The 19,520-nt window shown below is 40.4% G+C and overlaps 1 protein-coding gene across 2 annotated transcripts in view; it reads left to right on the top strand.

Moving 5' to 3' along the window:
* The window catches only part of PLEKHM3 (pleckstrin homology domain containing, family M, member 3), a 196,635-nt gene that overhangs the window by 62,910 nt on the left and 114,205 nt on the right, over positions 1–19,520 (top strand). For both annotated transcript variants that reach the window (XM_011993900.1, XM_011993901.1), the window contains exon 4: positions 16,273–16,418. In XM_011993900.1, the coding sequence (XP_011849290.1) occupies positions 16,273–16,418 (146 nt within the window). The remainder of the gene's footprint in view (positions 1–16,272; positions 16,419–19,520) is intronic.

The following is a 19,520-nucleotide window of genomic DNA, read 5'->3' as shown; positions in this document are numbered from 1 at the left end:
ATAGAGGGTGTTTCTTTCTTAAATGGATATAAAAGGAACCACAAAATTGATTTTATTACCTTTAACTGCAAAAAAAAAAAAAAAAAAAAAAAAAAAATGTAGTACTTACCATATACCACTTCCAGAAGGAAACTAGGATTCTAAAACCTAAGACATATGGGTTTGTATCAATTTCCAAAAGATTGAAAAATCACATTCTAACCAGGTATATACCAGTGTACCAAGGATTGTGTCTTACCCATATTTTTTCTATGAAGGAAGTAAATAATGTAGGGCTGAACCAAAAACTTTGCTGAAAATTGCTCCCTTTTAAATCAGCAGACTTGTACCTCTGCCACAGAGGATTGACTTAGTTTGAGTCTTGGTCTCCTTCTCCATCTTCATCAATAAAGATGTTTTTCTTGAGCCCCAGACTAGACAAAATAATAGACACACATGATGTAGTGGCTGGGAGGCATCCACACTCAGTGGGATAAGTAATAAATTAGGAGCACAAGAGCTCGGTCTTCTGTTTATAGTCCTGCCACTGATTTATTATATGGCCCCGAGCCAACCTTTTCTCAGTCTTGTGGGTCAGCCTCTTCAACACTCTATTTTGAGGGAAGATTAAACTGTCTTGACTATGTACAATTCAAATGTTACAAAATATCAGTTGAACCAAAAGTGACATATCCTAATTCAGTAATTAGTACATCACTGCAATTTTTTTCCCCCAGAAACTACAGGGAGGCTTCCCAAACGATCTCTTAGATAAAGAGAAGTCTTACTATGGCCTAATAATGGATGGAAAACCTTTGGGAAAATGACATTTCTCATCCATTGTTAGGATAGGGAGTTTTAACTTGAGTAAAAGGTTCCTGATAATGGTAAAGGTTTCCAGGCAGCCCCTTTAGCCCAACTTTCCTGTGTGATCTTCGTCTCTCAATAATGTCACCCACCGACATGGCGTCTGAGTGCCTTTCCCTTTCCTCTCTACTCCCATTATTAGATGCTGTCTGTGTGAGCCACCATCCTTGCAGGAGTTTTACAGGTTAATAAATGAATAATACCTCTTCTTTCTTATGCCAAGAGATAGGAAGATGGGGATTAAAATATCACATATATTGCTTATAGATCACATTTATTTTGTAGAGTGGACCCCTAAATTAGATGGACTTACTCACCTGGCCACAGCTGGAGTCCTGAAGGGCATGATGTCCTCTTACCACAGCAGACAGAAACCTGCTTCCTGAAGGCCATGATGTCCTCTTACCACAGCAGACAGAAACCTGCTTCCTGAAGGCCAAGTTGAGCATGCCTGGGTCCTTCTTCTTAACTTGGCAGTCTGATACCTAATTTCTCCATCTGTGAGGAGAGTTGGATAAGGGACGGGGAGAGAAGCTAGGAATATCACTCTGGGGAATTCCCCAGAAGCAGGAGTTCCAGATAATAGGAGTTTTCCGCTTGTGTCTTGCCTACTAAGTCTAAATAACCTGATACAAATAGCTTATCTGCAAATACTAAACATATAGTTAAAAGATTAGCTTTGGAGGTGTTCACAAACATGTGCTTCTAAGGAGATAGAAAAGCCTGGAAAGAAGACAAAAAGGAAAAGAATAGAGGAAGGGAAAATAGACCAAGACAGTTCCTAAACCTGGTACAACATAAAGAATTTGGTTGGGGTAAAAATGAAGAAATTCAAGCGTGGATTTAAAGGAAGCTGATGAAAGTAATCTTTTTCACTTTGAGACTGTTCCTAGCACTACTCAGATCCACTCTCATGACTTTAATTTTATCAAATTGTTATCATTACCAAAATGGCTCAAGTAGAATTACTCTAAGAAATGCCGTCAGGGTTTTTTAGGAGGTTTTAGCAAAGAAGAGGACAGGTTTTGTTTTAAGGATACTGTAAAGTTCAAAGAGATGAGATTCTTGTAAAATATGAGGAAAGAGAAACAGGCATTAGGAATGGGGAGTGGCGTGAAAGAGAAGTCAGAGGGGACCCTGGTAGGACACTGTATGTGATAGAAGCTACAGAGTGGAGGAGACTGATGTAGGAAGCGACTTCTAAATCCAAGCTGGGAAAAAACATAAGTTCCAGAAACAGTAAGAAAAGACAGGTTGCTTTTCAGGTAACCCCCAAAAATAATCTGAACCTCTAAGCCAATAGGAGGTTCTTGGCCTTTTGAAGCAATCATAAAAGAGAGATGTAACTGGGGAATCATAAAAAGAGTGGTGGTTTAATATAATGCTAAATACCAGGGGAAATCACTGTAGAAAATGTTAAGTGCAGCATACATTGGATTCTCTCTGAGGCAAAAGTGTTCAGAACAGGACTGGGACTAGGGTAAGGCAAGCGAGGCATGTACTTTGGGTACAGAATTTAAGGAAGTACCGAAAAACTCTTAGTAATCAAGATTTTAAAAATATGTTGATATGATATTCTTTTTTTTTTTTTTTTGAGACGGAGTCTCACTTTGTCGCCCAGGCTAGAGTATAGTGGCATGATCTTAGCTCACTGCAAGCTCCACCTCCCGGATTCACACCATTCTCCTGCCTCAGCCTCCCAAGTAGCTGGGACTACAGGCGCCCGCCACCACGCCCGGCTAATTTTTTTGTATTTTTAGTAGAGATGGGTTTCACCATGTTAGCCAGGATGGTCTCAATCTCCTGACCTCGTGATCCGCCCACCTTGGCCTCCCAAAGTGCTGGGATTACAGGCGTGAGCCACTGCACCTGGCCTAATATGATATTCTTTAAAAATAAAAATTAATGTAAAAAGTCCATGATGAACAAAATATAAAAGCTTAACTAGAGACAGGATGAGAATTCCTGATTTCTCCTTTTGTTTTGGGTTCTAATATGGCTTGGCATTGGTTCAGAGAAACATTCCAGTAAGATAGTTTATTTATTTTATTTTATTTTATTTTATTTTATTTTATTATTATTTTTTGAGATAGAGTCTCACTCTGTTGCCCAGGCTGAAGTGCAGTGGTGCAATCTCAGCTCACTGCAGTCTCTACCTCATGGGCTCAAATGATTTTCCTGCCTCAGCCTCCTGAGTAGCTAGGATTATAGGTGGGTGCCACCATGCCTGGCTAATTTTTGTATTTTTAGTAGACATGGGGTTTCATCATGTTGGCCAGGCTGCTGTTGAACTCCGGACTTGAGGTGGTCTGCCCACCTCGGCCTCCCAAAGTGCTGGGATTACAGGCGTGAGCCACCACACCCAGTCGAGACAGTTTATTTAATTAGACATCTTCCTCTGAAGCTCTCAGTACTCCAAGCAGCCCAGCCCAGCATTTGTCTTGTTTCAAGGATGGTGAGGTTGACCTTCCTTCCCTATCTGGGATTGCAGGAGAATATATAGAGAATCCTGGTAGCCCCATGTTGAAGATAGAACTGAATCAGAGAAAGAGGGAGATCAACTGTAACAAGAAGCATTCTTTCCATCCACCACTAGCAGCTTTCATGTCTGAAATCAGCTCAACCAAGCCCTGATTATGCACTTGTTTTTCAAGTAACAGTTCTTGTTGAGCAGTGTTTCACCAAAATTAATTTGTGAAGAAAAGAGCCAAGCTTGGAGCAGATGTTACTAGCAGGTAGTCTAGTGGATAATGGTGCCTCTTTTTCATGGCACTATTTAACCTACCAGCATAAATCATTTTTTAAGGTAAGAAAGTAGAACTGGTGAAAGGGCTTTTCCTCCTCCCTATAATAAATGGTATATCCATTGCTGGCAGAGAAAAGTGAGTGAGTAGGGTCAGCATACTGATCTCTTATTTTGCCCTGTTGTCTTTCTGTTGTCATAGGGTTTTTCCAACAGTGGCACTATTGACATTTTAGGCCAGATATTTCTTTGTTGTGGAGGGATGTCTTGTGCATTGTAGGATAGTTAGCAGTGTTCCTTGCCTTCATCCATAAGATACCAGTAGCTCAGCCACCCACCCTACCAAAAATGTCTGCGGACATTACAAATATCCCCTGTTGGGACAGCAATCTCCCCTGGTTGAGAACCACTGTGCTACCAAAGGTCAAGGCCTACCAATGATGTCTTCTTTTCTTCATCCAGCTTTTTCTCACTTCTTTATAAATTAATAAATGTCTTCTGCTGAAATAGATGTTGATTATTTCCTACCACATAATTTTTGTTGTCGTCGTTGTTGTTGTTGTTGTCATCGCCCAGGCTGGAGTGCAGTGGCGCAATCTCGGCTCACTGCAATCTCCGCCTCCCGGGTTCATGCCATCCTTCTGCCTCAGCCTACCGAGTAGCTGGGACTACAGGCGCCTGCCACCACGCCCGGCTAATTTTTTGTATTTTTAGTAGAGATGGGGTTTCACCGTGTTAACCAGGATGGTCTCCATCTCCTGACCTTGTGATCCGCCTGCCTCGGCCTCCCAAAGTGCTGGAATTACAGGCGTTGTTTTGTTTTTTGAGACAGAGTCTTGCTCTGTCGCCTAGGCTGGAGTGCAGTGGTGCATTCTTGGCTTACTGCAACCTCTGTCTCCTGGGTTCAAGCAATTCTTCTGTGTCAGCCTCCCAAATAGCTGGGATTACAGGCTCCCGCCACCACTCCTGGCTAATTTTTAGTATTTTTTAGTAGAGATGAGGTTTCGCCATGTTGGCCAGGCTGGTCTTGAACTCCTGACCTCGTGATCCACCCTCCTCAGCCTCCCAAAGTGCTGGGATTACAGGCGTGAGCCACCGCACCCAGCCACCACATAATATTTTATAATCTGAGACCTCTGCATCTTAGGTAAATTTAAGTAAAAATAGTAGGTTATAAAAACAGGACCTTCACCAACCATCATTTGATATCAGGTATATCAAATGCTTTCGGTAACAACTAATAGAATATACAATTCAAACTGATTTATACAATAAGGGGAATTATTCTCAATCACCTGAGATTTAGGCATCAGTAGATCTGGTAGCTCAAATTTTTTGAATTTTTTTTTGGATTAAATGCTTCAAATAGCATTTTCTCCCCCAAACCACCTGCTCCTTTTAATTGATGGATTTCTCACAGGAGTCACAGGCTTGAAACATCATGAGCCTCTTTAACAGTCCCTTCGCGTGCCCCCAGCATCAGTCATTTGCCAGATCATCTGCAGTTTGTCCCCATGCTATCTCCTTCTCTTTCTCTCTTCCTGTTTCCAAGACCACCACCTAATCAAGCTCAAACTGGTGCAGTAACTTAACTAGTTCCCTCCCCTTCCAGCTTTTCTTGCTAATTAATCTTTTCAAAGCGTACATTGCAGCTGGTCATGGTAGCACATGCCTGTAATTCCAACACTTTGGGAGGCCAGGGCGGGAGGATAGCTTGAGGAAAGGAGTTCAACACCATCCTTGTGCAGTATAGCAAGACCCCTGGGTCTCTGCAAAAAAAAAAAAATTTAAATCAGCCAGGCGTGGTGGAATGCACCTGTAACCTTTGTTACCCAGGAGGCTGAGGTGGGAGGATCACTTGAGCCCAGGAGGTTGAGGCTGCAATGAACCATGATTCCACTACTGTACTCCAGGCTGGGTGACAGAGTAAAACCTTTTCTCCAAATTATTTATTTATTTATTTATTTATTTTATTATACTTTAAGTTCTAGGGTACGTGTGCACAACGTGCAGGTTTGTTACATATGTATACTTGTGCCATGTTGGTGTGCTGCACCCATCAACTCATCAGCACCCATCAACCAGTCATTTACATCAGGTATAACCCCCAATGCCATCACTCCCCCCTCCCCCCTCACCATAATAGGCCCCGGTGTGTGATGTTCCCCTTCCAGAGTCCAAGTGATCTCATTGTTCAATTCCCACCTATGAGTGAGAACATGCGGTGTTTGGTTTTCTGTTCTTGTGATAGTTTGCTGAGAATGATGGTTTCCAGCTGCATCCATGTCCCTGACAGGGACAGGAACTCATCCTTTTTTATGGCTGCATAGTATTCCATGGTGTATATGTGCCACATTTTCTTAATCCAGTCTGTCACTGATGGACATTTGGCTTGATTCCAAGTCTTTGCTATTGGGAATAGTGCCACAATAAACATACGTGTGCATGTGTCTTTATAGCAGCATGATTTATAATCCTTTGGGTATATACCCAGTAATGGGATGGCTGGGTCAAATGGTATTTCTAGTTCTAGATCCTTGAGGAATCGCCATACTGTTTTCCACAATGGTTGAACCAATTTACAGTCCCACCAACAGTGTAAAAGTGTTCCTATTTCTCCACATCCTGTCCAGCACCTGTTGTTTCCTGACCTTTTTTTTTATAAGTTTACATTGCTACTCTGCTTCAAACTCTGGTTGTTCCTATGTCTTTTTTTATTTTTATTTTTGAGATGGAGTCTCATACTGTTGCCCTGGCCGGAGTGCAATTGCATGATCCTGGCTCACTGCAAGCTCCACCTCCCGGGTTCACGCCATTCTCCTGCCTCAGCCTCCTGAGCAGCTGGGACTACAGGCACCCGCCACCATGCCCGGCTAACTTTGTTTTTTTTTTTTTTTTTTTTTTTTTTTGTATTTTTCACATCACCATGTTGGCCAGGCTGGTCTCAAACTCCTGACCTCATGATCCACCTGCCTTAGCCTCCCAAAGTGCTATATCTTATTAATTAGGACTCCTCACTCTGAGCACTCAGGATTCTTATGTTCTAGCTTCACTTTATCATTCCAAGCTCTTTTCTTCATACTCCTCTATCTATAAGCCTCAGACAACTAGAATATCCAGTGTTTCCAAAGATGCTTCCATTTTTCTGACTTGAGCCTTTATGAATGAATCTCCTCTCTTCTTCAAGACCCAGCTGAAATGCCCCTATGTCTACACAGCCTTCCTCGATCTTCACAACTAACAGTGATTGCTTCCTCCTTTCCTCGTTTCTTACCTTCTGCTGTTTAGTTTATAGATTTGTATTCTTCTTCCCCTCACCCTTCATCTTCAGAGGTGATGCTAATGCCTGTGAGGTCCCAGGCTATATTCATTGATGAGCTAAATTATGTTCTTTTATGTAAATTGATTCATTTTTTGTCCTTGTTGTTTTGTCATCTGCAGGGCACAGTTTTTATAATGTCTTACAAAGGAAGATTACTACTTGGAAATTCACCTTTATAGTTGATTGGTGTTAGTCATAAAATGCCACATTGCCACTTTTATTAGGCTCTGCCTTTTAAGCAGCTGTACAACTGTGGACAGAATTACTTTTTCACCTTCTGCCTCAGTTTGTTATTCTGTAAAATGGGCATAATACCTACCTCATATAATTGGTATGAGGATTAAATGAATATAGACATACACATATATTTACATATGTTCATTTGTGTATATGTAAGGTAGTTATGACAGTGCCTGGCTTATAGTAAGCCTGTCTTACATAAGATGTTTGCTTATAATGTAAGTGTTTATCCTTTTGCTTATTTCTTTATTTTTATTTTTAAATTGCTTACCATTTTCTTGAAAGACTTTGGGGAAAGAACACAGAAGTAAATGAGAAAGTCTAGTCATAGACTGTTAGGGAAAAACAGGATGAAAAAATACTAAGTTTAGACTGATTTCAATAAACTAGAAGCTGAATTTGTAAGATTTTATTATTAATATTAAACTTACCTGACACCAATAAAAGCACTATTGAAGCATCTTATCCTAAGAAAAATTAAAAGTAACTCAACAACTCAAGTCATGTCTTGGGAAGTGAAAATCTGTGTTACAGATCATTATATTTACAACTTTTGGGGTGGATATTTCATAGATAGAAAGCAGTCAGATTCTCTAAAATGGTGTACATATTTACTTACGTGCTTTAGCAAAAATCAAGATTTATTGCCTTTCAAGATAAATTTTGACTAAATATTGACTTTAGGTTCTCAATCATTGTTTACCTGAAAGACCAATAAATCTTGACACTTCTCAACTTGAGTTGGAATCTACTTGGTATTTATTAATTTGTTTCACACGATTTATAATCTTAATAACAACATTCCATGAGATTAAATAAACATTGTAGAGTTTAGCAAGTTTATATTTTCAGTCAGCAGTAATTAGTTGACATGTGATTTTCACTTCATTTCTTACATATAGTACCTCTAGCACTGTTAACACAACATAGGTCCTACGTGTCAAAGCTGACTTAGCTATTTAAATATTCGGAGGGGGAAAACCCAAATTACTCTTAACAGCTTACGTAATTACTTTACATTTTAAACCAATTAGTATTCAGATTGGAGTTTCTAATCTGAATTGATTTTATTTTTTTGGTTGCTTTAGTTCTGCAAGTGTACTCTAGTAATACATGATTATACTTCATCGATGGCCTCTGTCTTGGATGGTTTATGTCTGTTGGTTTTAATCTCTGTTTCATGCATCTGTCTGTTCTTGTCTGTCTCTCTAGGTATAATGTGTATTGAACATTCACTGTGTCTCAGCACAGTACTAATACTTTACAAACATAATATTTGCCATATCATTGTGTTAACAGGGTTTTTAGAGACAGGGTCTCACTCTGTCACTTAAGTTGGTGTGCAGTGATGCAAATAGCTCATTGAACCCTCAAACTCCTGGGCTCAAGGTATTCTCCTGCCTCAGCCTCCAAAGCAGCTGGGATTGCAGGTGCAGACCACCACACCTGGCTAATTTTTAGAAACTTTTTTGTAGAGATAGGGCCTCACTCTGTCACCCAAGCTGGAGTGCAGTGGTACGATCATAGCTCTCTATAACCTCGAAGTCCTGGCCACAAGCAGTTCTCCCAGCTTGGTCTCCCAAAGTACTGGGATTACAGGTGTGAGCCACCAGTGCCCGGCTGGAAATTCTTTGGTTAGGTACATTCATTGTGTCCAGGAGGAGTTACTTACTTCTCTGAGATTCTTAAGGACAGAGCTGTCCTAGCTATAGCAGCAGTCCATTCTACAAGTACCAGCTGAAGTTAACCTAAATGTGTGTCACCCATGGTAGGAACATGCTTTTTAACATGTGTCAGCTCTCTGTGCAGTGGAACTTTTTTTTTTTTTTTTCCCAGACAGAGTCTTGCTTTGTGGCCAAGGCTGGAGTACAGAAGCACAATCTCAGCTCACTGCAGCCCCTGCCTCCCAGGTTCAAGCAATTCTCCTGCCCCAGGAGAGGCAGGGATTACAGGCGTGTACCATCATGCCCAGCTAATTTTTGTGTTTTTAGTAGGGGTTTCACCATGCTGTTTTTAGTAGGGGTTTCACCATGTTGGCCAGGCTGGTCTCAAATTCCTAACCCCAAGAGATCCGTCCACCTCAGCCTCCCAAAGGATTATAGGCATGAGCCACCACACCCGACTTGTGCAGTGGAACTTTATGAGTCAGTTTCAGCCAACAAGGAATGACAATTTCTCATATATAATCTCTCACTGCTATAAAATTTGTAGATGAAGCTGGACACGGTGGCTCACGCCTGTAATCCCAGCACTTTGGGAGGCTGAGGCGGGCAGATCACCTGAGGTCAGGAGTTCGAGACCAGCCTGGCCAACATAGTGAAACCCTGTCTCTACTTAAAAAAATACAAAAAATTAGCCAGGCATGGTGGCGCATGCCTGTAATCCCAACTACTTGGGAGACTGAGGCAGGAGAATTGCTTGAACCTGGGAGGCGGAGGTTGCAGTGAGCTGAGATCATGCCAATGCCCTCCAGCCTAGGTGACAGAGCAAGACTTGGTCTCAAAAAAAAAAAAAAAAATTTGTAGATGAACATAAAACAAAGCCCATCAGAAAAAAAAATTCTGATGAACAGAAATGAACTTTTGTGTAGCTTTGGAAACAACCATCAGTACATTTCAGGATTGTATTTGAGCATGTGTATTTCCTTCCAACTGTGAAGTTTTCATCCCCTGGGAAGAGAATTCACTATGAAGGGACTTAAAGCCTTATGGAGAAAATAATTTTGAAGTGTTGCAGTCTAAAGTCCATGAACTCAACCCAAAGACTGTCAGCTGTATGTCATGCTATCCACATTAGCAATTACACGAGGCACACAATTGATTTTTTTCCGGATTTCCCCTATTGTTCCTTTAGTTTTATTTGAGATGCTGTAGATACTATTTGCTTTGTAACTGACAGAATGCATACTTAATGGCATGTGCCTGATTCTCCATCCAAATGTTTAATGTCTTAATTGATTTATGACTAAATAGATAGCTCCTACTTTATGGATCACCACCTTGTCCCAAAGACAAAATAACTTGGATGCTTGGGATGCAAAAAGTTTTGGATCACTGGTTTTTGAGTAGATGTTTCTCAATGGCCCCCACTCTTTATGCCCTTTCCACTCTACAGTTACATAGAATTCTGTAGCCTCAGTTTCCCCATGTTAACTTCAGAGTACATATGTGTGTGTGGTCAGTCTCAAACTTTATCTCTGTTCCCTCTGACAGTGGAGGATGCAAGTCTGGGGCTCAGGTTTGCTTTGCCTCTGCTTCTTTTAATGGACCTCAAAGCTACATTGCAAAAATTGCTTGTGCCCTGTGTCAAATAATCCTTTCTTTATGCCCAACTTTGTGCTAATCCCAGGGAGGACTTTGAATTGTATACCAAATGTAATACCTTATTTTTTAAACTATAGGTTCAAAATTTGACTACTTAGTGAGGCAATTGTTAGAGACTATAAGCTAGGAAAGCTAAGTTCTTTATGACTTTAACCCCTAATTCTTGCAAAATAGCAACTCCTTGAACCTGCATGTCTGTTTTTCTTCATTTTGGGAAATCTGGTCTAAAGAGCATATGATTAAAGTATAGGCCTTTAAGCAATATTTTACACAGTGCTTACTGCAGCTCACTGTCCCCAGCCAGGAAAATGGAGGGATGGAAGGAGGGACAGGAAAGTCCCGTTGCTCACTCCTGTGGACATCTCTCCCTACTTGGTGCATAAAGTAAAAGAAGATGTGAAACTCGCCAGTTTTTTTTGGTTTTTTTTTTTTTCTATTTTTACAGAGAAAACGACAATGTGTCCTCTCGCCCTCTTTATCTCTTTTCCTTCCTTTTACAAAGGCACCTTCTCTTCTTTTCTATTTGCCCTTGTTCTTTTCCTAGAGCATTTCTGCCTTCTAAATGCAAAAGACTGGATTTACCTTACTGAATTAGGTAAAAGCTTACTTTAAGAGATGGAAAGTGAGTGGCATAACTGACCACACTTAGCACTGTATGAGGTCCTTCCTTAGTGAGAGAGATTCACTTGGATCCAGCCATGGCTTTCTTGTTCTTCCCTCTTATGCCCATGAGTTTTCCGACTGCTGGTCAGGGAAAGGAGAACTGAAGATAATAGTCATAAAGTAGAGGGAAGGTGGCTGGCTCTTCCTCAAGATCGCAGCTTCAGTAACAACAACTGCAGCCAGTTGAGCTAACTAGGTACACTTGTTAGAAGAAAGATTGTGCTTTTGTGGAGAAGTATGCCAAAGTTTTCCACAATCCTCAGCAACAGATTCTTTTTGGTGTGTTTAGTGAAAGGCCATTTGGGAAATGGACTGTACATGCAGCAAATAGGATTTTGGTTAAATGGTGACATTTGTTTCCAAGAGTGTATCAGAGGGGAGGCTAAGCTCTTCAGAGCATGTGTTCATTAAAGATTTGAAGTGGAGTGGGAAGCAATAATAAAAAAAAGGCCAGTGGGTTCTCTGGTGAGATAGTTTTTTGTTCCTATGAATTGAATACACTCTGAAAAGTTTCAAAAAGAGTCTGGGAAGAATGTATTTGCTTTGATCCAACATGTGGAGTGTTCTTTACTACAAATGCCCTTTAATTTAGAAACATTGCTGAAAAGTCTGTTTGAAAGTATGTAAAAATATAATATGTAAATAAGCCCTAATTAGTTATTTCAATTAATTACTTTTTGTCTCTACTTTACAGCTCTATTTTTCTCCCTATAATGTCGCTTTTCAGAGTCCAGCTTTGGCACCCTCTAAAAAAATGGTTTTTTGTAACAGTGATTATTAAGAAAAAATTTTCCTCTGTTAAAAACCCCACAATGATAAAGTAAAATCCCAGATTGTATATTTTTATGGGGAATTGTTTTAGACATTCTTAGTCCATGATTTGCTACTGTGATGGTAAAGGAAATCTCGCAGTTAATTGAAAAAACTCGTGTTTCCTTCTTCAAATAAATGGCATGTGTTGTTTTTTAGAAAATGAATCTACATCAGGCCACTGACTAGCCTCTAATCTTCTTTTCCAACCATTCTGTGTTCTTTCAAATACAAATACTTTGGATTTGGGGGTTAAAAGTTTTCATTCTTTTTAAAGTGAATAGGATACTCCCAGTGGAGACAAGAATGCTCTGGAAAAACACTGGCAAAATGAAGTCAGGTTGTTTCTACATAGCCAGTTTTTTAGAAATTGACTAAGCACCTAAAGTATTGATTTTTTTGAAGCCTAGAGTGTAAACTGTGTGACAAATTCTGAGCTTTTCACTGAGCAGTCTGCACACCCTCTGCACTTTTGTTGAATAGAAGCAGAATTTTAGAGCTTGAGGGACCTTGGAGGTCACCTAGAAATCAGGGAGCAATCCTCAGCTTTTAGCCATCAAAGTCCCAGGTGTGAGTTGGGGATAGGGTGGGAGGGGAGAGGATGCTCATTAGAAATGCAGATTTTTGGTCCCTACCCAAGATCTACAGAGTCAAAATCATCTCAGTGGGAAGAAGGGTCCACATTTCTCACAAACATCTCCAGAAAATTCCATTGCTCACTCAAATTTGGCAACTCACCAATTAAAGCTAACACGTTTATTTTGTGGTGAGGAAGCAAGGCCTAGAGAATTTCATGGGCAGGGTCACAGTGGTGCTTAGGCAAGAACAGACTCAGGCTTCCTGCCTTTAGACTAGTGATGGTCTGTATACCATGTGCCTAAAGTAGTTTTGAGCATGCAGACAGGTTCAAACCTACTTCTGGGTCATTAGGGTGATTTCAGCACCAGGAGTAGGATAGCCTGGTTCTAAATAAGGTATAAAAGTAAAGACACCCAAGGACTAAAGGTAGGTGTTTATGTGCTGCTGCTTTTGTCTAAACTAAAACCTGAATGGACTCTATCCATGTTCTCTCATCCCTCTGTCTTTTATGAGCCTGGAGACCTGTGCACAGTTGCGAGGATGTTTAACTCAGTTAACTGAGTTGATCCCCCAGCATGGTGAGCTTTGGATCTGTGTGTTTGGTTGATGTGAACATTCTTAGGCTATAGGCTTTCTTAAAATGCATGTTTGTGTATGTTAATATTGCCTATGTGTGTTGCATCCAGAAAATTAGAATAAGCTCATTAAAATTATAGACAGATAAACCCAGTAGTGCCTACTAGGGATTATATAAATATCCAGCAAATGCTTACTGATGTCTGTTATATCCAAATTTTTTTTTTTTTAGTGTTCTTTGGTGAGAATTTAAACTATAATGATGATCCTGAATTTCTGCAAGATCATGATCACCTTTTAAGTCATTAGGAAAGACTGGATTCTACTCAGTGTCATTTTAGTGTTCAGTCAATTTGTCTACTGATTTTTGGAAACAGTATCCCACTGTCTAGGATATGTTAAGTTCCAGAGAACTCTATTCCACAGTTCGTTCTTCCTTTTTTTAATTTTTTTTTTTTTTCCTTTTGAGACAGGGCCTTCCTCTGTCACTTAGGCTGGAGTAAAGTGACATGATCACAGCTCACAGCAGCCTTGACCTCCTGGGTTCAAGTGCTCCTCCCACCCCAGCCTCCCAATAGCTGGGATTACAAGCCCATGCCACCATACCTAACTAATTCTTTTGTAGAGACGGGGTTTTACCATGTTGCCCAGGCTGGTCTCAAACTCCTGGGCTCAAGCAATCCACCGGCCTCGGCCTCCCAAAGCGGTAGCATTACAAGTGTGAGCTACTGTGCCTGGCCAGTTCCACAGTTCCTATGTGAACACGGATAATATATAGTCCTTAGAATGGGCAACATATTTTAACAGGGATGTTAATGAAAGGCTGTTTTCAGAAGCAGGTGATCAGGTTAAGAGGATCAGTTTTGGAATCACTATGGAAAATTAAAATTTCTGTATATACAGTTTATGTGAGTGTACATGTGCCAGATAGTACTCAGTTTATCATCCCTTTAACATAAATATCTATTGATTGTCTGCTATGTGTAAAGCTCTGTGTTAAGTGCTAAGGATAAAAACATAGATCTGGGCCAGGCACAGTGGCTCACGCCTGTAATCCTAGCACTTTGGGAGGCCGAGGCAGATGGATCACGAGGTCAGGAGTTCAAGACCAGTCTGGTCAACATGGTGAAACCCCATCTCTACTGAAAATACAAAAATTAGCCAGCCATGGTGGTGCGTGCCTGTAGTCCCTGCTACTAGGGAGGCTGAGGCAGGAGAATCACTTGAACCCGGGAGGTGGAGGTTGCAGTGAGCCAAGATCGTGCTACTGTGCTCCAGCTTGGACAACAGAGTGAGACTCTGTCTCAAAAAAAAAAAAAAATCTGAGGAGTTTCTAGCGTGGTGCTGGTTGGACAAGCCCATAAAAAGGCATGATAATTTAGAGGCACGTGCTAAATGCCAGATGAGTAATGCAGTCAGTGAGTGCAGTGAACAGCATTCCAACATTCACAGCCCTGTGACTGTGGCAAGGTCTCCTTTATCAGTCAGGAGCTACATGTTTGTTGGTTCTAACTCATCTTTCACACATTTCTCATTCCTCAGCCAGTCTGAAGAACAGGAGCTTATTATGATTTTTTTGCTGCTCAATAGTAAAGAAATAGCCATTCTAGAAAGGAACTGGATCAAGCTCTGGAAGCCTAATACTGGTATATTTACTTATCTTCTTCCCATTTCTCATGTATTTAAAAACAATGAGATCTAATTCTCTTTCTAGAGGATGCACTGGGAAACTGATTAATTACTGATGCCATTGTATTTGTGATGAAAATGAAAGTTCTGTTGAGTCTTGTGATACTTTCATTCATGGAGCTCATGTGAGTCAGAATCTTCTTAGGTTGGTAGTTTGTTAAATAAATGTGTTTGACCTCCTTAAAATGGAAAAGGGTTACAACACTGATCGTTATATTAGTAGCAGTAGTAGTAGTCGTCGTCGTCGTCGTCGTAGTCGTAGCAGTAATTGTAGTGGTATTGAAAGAGTAATTCATTTCTGCCCCACTTCATGAAATAGGCTTAGTGTCAGATCTCTTTGATTCATGCAGTTCTTGGCACCCAACCGTAAAATGGGCCACATGGAAGGATTTCTAAAATGAAAACTGTAGACCGGAAATGTCGGATTAATGATGCTGTTTGTGTATTCTTGGTTACCTGTTCTGGATCTGCTGGGATTTTGTCCTTGGGGATGATTGTGATGCAATTTACATACTCAGTAGAAGGTATTTCTTCCTATCTAAAGAAAACGAATGGCTTTCCTTTGGAAGGGCTGTGATTATTCCCAGGTTTCCTGAGAGTACCAAGACAGCGCTCACAGTCATGGACTTTCTTGGATCTGAAAAGGACATTGTAGGCAACCAGTAGTCTTGGGCAAGATTTGTTGAAGTAAAGAGCAGAGAAGAGGGTGCTGTGTAAGGAGAGGTAATACATGTTAATATACGATGGGTGGAGTAAGCACGCTGTGTTTATTTGGGGAACAATGAGGAGAGTTCTCTGACTGGAATAAAGTGATTACATTCCCATTGGACAGTAGTGGGAGGGAAAGTTAGAAAGGTGAGGTGGAGCCAATCAGAGGCCAAATTCCTTACGATGATTTAGTAAGCAAAGGAAGGCTACATATCAGTTTTGGGGATTATTTTAGCATCAAATTTAGAGCCAAATCCAAACTCTGGCTTTTTTTGGCTAGGTGAACTCAGACAAGATACTTAACCTCATAAAAATCTTAGATTATTCATCTATAAAATAGAGTCAATAATATCTTCCTCATAGAGAAGTTGTGCTGGTTAAACAAGATTCTGTATGAGATGCCCTCAGCAAAGTGCTTGGTGGAAATGGAGTTCTGAGCAGGACAGTGAGGTGGTAAAGGTGGAGTTGTAGAAAGACTGATCTCTGGCAGCTGTATGCAGAAGAGATGGAATCAGAAGAAACCAGAGACTGGACCAGTTTTTGACCCTTACAGCAATACCCTAGGAGGTGAAGGGACAGGCTGTCAGACTAGGAAGAAAAGGACACAACTGTACAACTCTATTCTCTGTAACTTCTTTTTTTGTTGCAGACTTTCATTTACCTTGAGGTAAATGAAATATAACCTTGTTCTATGGTGTTAGAGCTCTATAACCTTGTTCTGTCGTGTTAAAAGTACAGCAGCAATCATAGATTCTTTCTTTTTCCTTGAACAGGCTGCCAGCGATCCATAGGTCTTTCCAATGGGAAGGCCAAGGTGTGCAACTACAGTGGGTGGTATTACTGCAGCAGCTGCCACGTGGATGACAGCTTTCTCATCCCAGCACGCATAGTCCACAACTGGGATACTTCAAAATATAAGGTAGGTACAAAAACTCAGTTCACTTAATAATAATAATTCAGGCGTTCATATGTTCTCAGGTGGATTATAAAGATGGTGATCAAACAATGTGAAGCAGATATGATTAGGTAGTCTCATAAAAGGTGCAAGACCTTACCTAATGCTTCTTATATATCTCACAGTTGAAAGGCTTCTTAACTATGACTCTTATTAGTTTCCTCATTTAAAAAGACATGTAGAGCAGTTTTTACTTCTGGTGCTAGGAGAATTCTGAGAGAGGAGCCTCTTTTATTATTTTTTATTTGATCTCCAACATCACAACACTATGGGAAGATAGAAATGGGAAAATAATACACACATGAGCATGCTAGTGATCTTTCTAGGCAAGGACTTATATAATCCAAGATATTTCTTTTGTTTGTTTTGTTGTTTTGTTTTGTTTTGTTTTTGTTCATTTGTTCGTGTTGGGGTTTTTGGGGTTTGTTTTTTTTTTTTTTTTTTTGAGACATTGTCTCACTCCATCACCCAGGCTGGAGTGCAGTGGCATGATCTTGGCTCATTGCAACCTCCACTTCCTGGGTTCAAGTGATTCTTGTGCCTCAACCTCCCAAGTAGCTGGAATTACACACGCATGCCACCACGCCCAGCTCATTTTTGTATTTTTAGTAGAGACAGGGTTTCACCATGTTACCCAGGCTGGTCTCAAACTCTTGACCTCAAGTGATCTGCTTGCCCTGGCCTCCCAATATGCTGAGATTACAGGCGTGAGCCACTGTGGCCCGAGATATTTCCTATAGTAGAATAGCGCTCCTACTCACGTGAAGGTCAGTCTTCTAGCAAATCCAGGCCTTTGGAACTAGAACCAGAACCTTGAGAGAAGCTATGAAGACTTCTGAGTAGGGGCGAACAGCAAGGAACAGTACACCAAGCCATCCTCAAGCCTTCATCAGCACTGTTGTTTTTTAAAAAGGAGAGCAAGTGAGAATCTCAGGTATATGCTAATAGCTTTGCAAAGTAACTGCTAACAGCCAAGGAAGCTATTCAGGAAATATAAATAGCAGTCTTAGTGGCTATAAAAATGCAAGTCAATAGAGGAGAAAAGGAATAGTAAGCACGGGGACACTCAAACTTAGGAGCCTAGAGGCAAGAGGAGGGACCAGCAAAGGAGGCCAAGAAGGAGTGAGCAGTGAGGTAGAAGGATCCCAGGGTGTCTGACAAGCCACGTGAAGAAAGTGTTTCCAGATGAATTGTGACAGATGCTGATAGGTCAAATAAGATGAGCACTGAGAACTGACGATTGGCTTTAGTAATGTGGAGGTAATTAGTGACCTTAATGAGAGCAGTTTGAATGGAGTGGTGGGAGCAAAGGTCTGATTGAAATGGGTTCAACATAGAATAGAGAGAGAAACAAGAAACAAGAATAGACAACTCTTTTGAGAATTTTTGCTATAAAGAGAAGAAGTCAGGAGTAACTTGAAGGGAAGTGGGGTCAAGTTAAGTTTGATTTTTTGTGTTGTTTTAAAGGAAAAAAATAACCATATGTTTTCTATGCTGATGTAAACTATCCAGAAGAGAGAGAATTGCTAGAATGATATGGTTGAATCAGTGAGAATGATGGAATTGTGTGAACGATAGGAGGGTTTGGCTATTGCTTGAAGCATGGAATAAGAGAAAAAAGCTGTCTCCGGCCTTGGGGGCCAGTAGGTACTTAGATGTGATGTTGGAAGCTTGTTGAAGTTGTATTCCATTTATATTCAGTAGCTTTCATCAGATTCTTTTATTTCAGCATCTGTGATCTTAAAGAGAGGAAATACCCAGTCCAAGTTACCCTGTGAAGTGCCGTTATCTTCTACTTCATAGAGAAAATAGGGGTGATTATGCAATAATCCTGTCAACTGACCTATTAATGTGCCTATATCTGCATCTATCCTCATTGTCCTCTTTCCAGCCACCAAAGAAACATTACTTGTCTTATGAAAGTTTATCCCTTCTGCCTGTGTTCATGGTCTTCTCCTCTCTTCTCTGTCACAGTTTTGCCAAATCTCGTCTCGTCTCCATCACAATTTTGCCAAATCTTGTTGATCCTTGGCAGTTTCTTATTCTACTAGACTTCTCTAGGATACACTATTTGACCAGATGGACCATGCTCCTTTTGAATTCTCTTGCCTTGGTTTTGATAACATACCCCCAGTTCTCCTCCTTCTAACTCTTGTTTTTCAATCACCTTCTCTAATTTCTCATCCTCTGCCTATACCTTTAATAGTGGGCTTCCTTAAGATTCATTATTTTGTTACCCACTTTATACTCTTTCTATTGGGCCTCTCCCTCACTTACATGGTTTTAACTACCAGGACTCTTATGCTGATAATTCCTACTTTTATCTGCAGCTCCAGTTTTGCTACTAATATTGAAATCTGTGGCTTTAATTGCCTATTGGACATCTCAACTTTCTTTTCAACCTAGTAGTCTTCAAGATATATAAATTGGTTAGCTATATGGTACAGCATTTCGACCCTTGCATAAAAAAGGTAGTAGAATTTGGCAAGTCCAGGAATCTAATTCTCTACTGGGGTAGCACTCTAAGCTTAGGATTCTGTTATGATCCTGCATCTTACACACATATTAGATAACATACTTCAATTCATATCAATTCTGATATGACCAGAAGCTTTTCTGATCCTTCTACCAGAATGTTGTGACATCTGCCTTGAATGTACCTTCTGTGCAAGGTGCTTCAATATGGAAACAGGCTGTATGACTGCTTTTAAAATTGATCCATAATAGTTGTACATGTTTATGGGGTATACGTAATATTTTGATACACACATACTGTGTGTAATAATTAAATCAGATTATCCATCACCTCAAAATATTTATCATTTCTTTGGGTTGGGAACATTCAAAATGTTTTCTTCTAGCTATTTTTGAAATATACAATAAATTGTTATGAACTGTAGTTGCCCTACTATGCTATCAAACACTAGAACTTCTCTTTCCAACTATATTTTTATTTATTTATTTATTTATTTATTTTTTTGAGATGGAGTCTCGCTTTGTCACCCAGGCTGGAGTGCAGTGGCGCGATCTCGGCTCACTGCAAGCTCCGCCTCCCGGGTTCACGCC

This window comes from Mandrillus leucophaeus, unplaced genomic scaffold (assembly GCF_000951045.1).
Source record: "Mandrillus leucophaeus isolate KB7577 unplaced genomic scaffold, Mleu.le_1.0 Scaffold436, whole genome shotgun sequence".
Lineage (NCBI taxonomy): Eukaryota > Metazoa > Chordata > Mammalia > Primates > Cercopithecidae > Mandrillus > Mandrillus leucophaeus.
The sequence above is the reverse complement of the archived record's forward strand: the minus strand, read 5'-3'. Positions and strand labels throughout refer to the sequence as shown.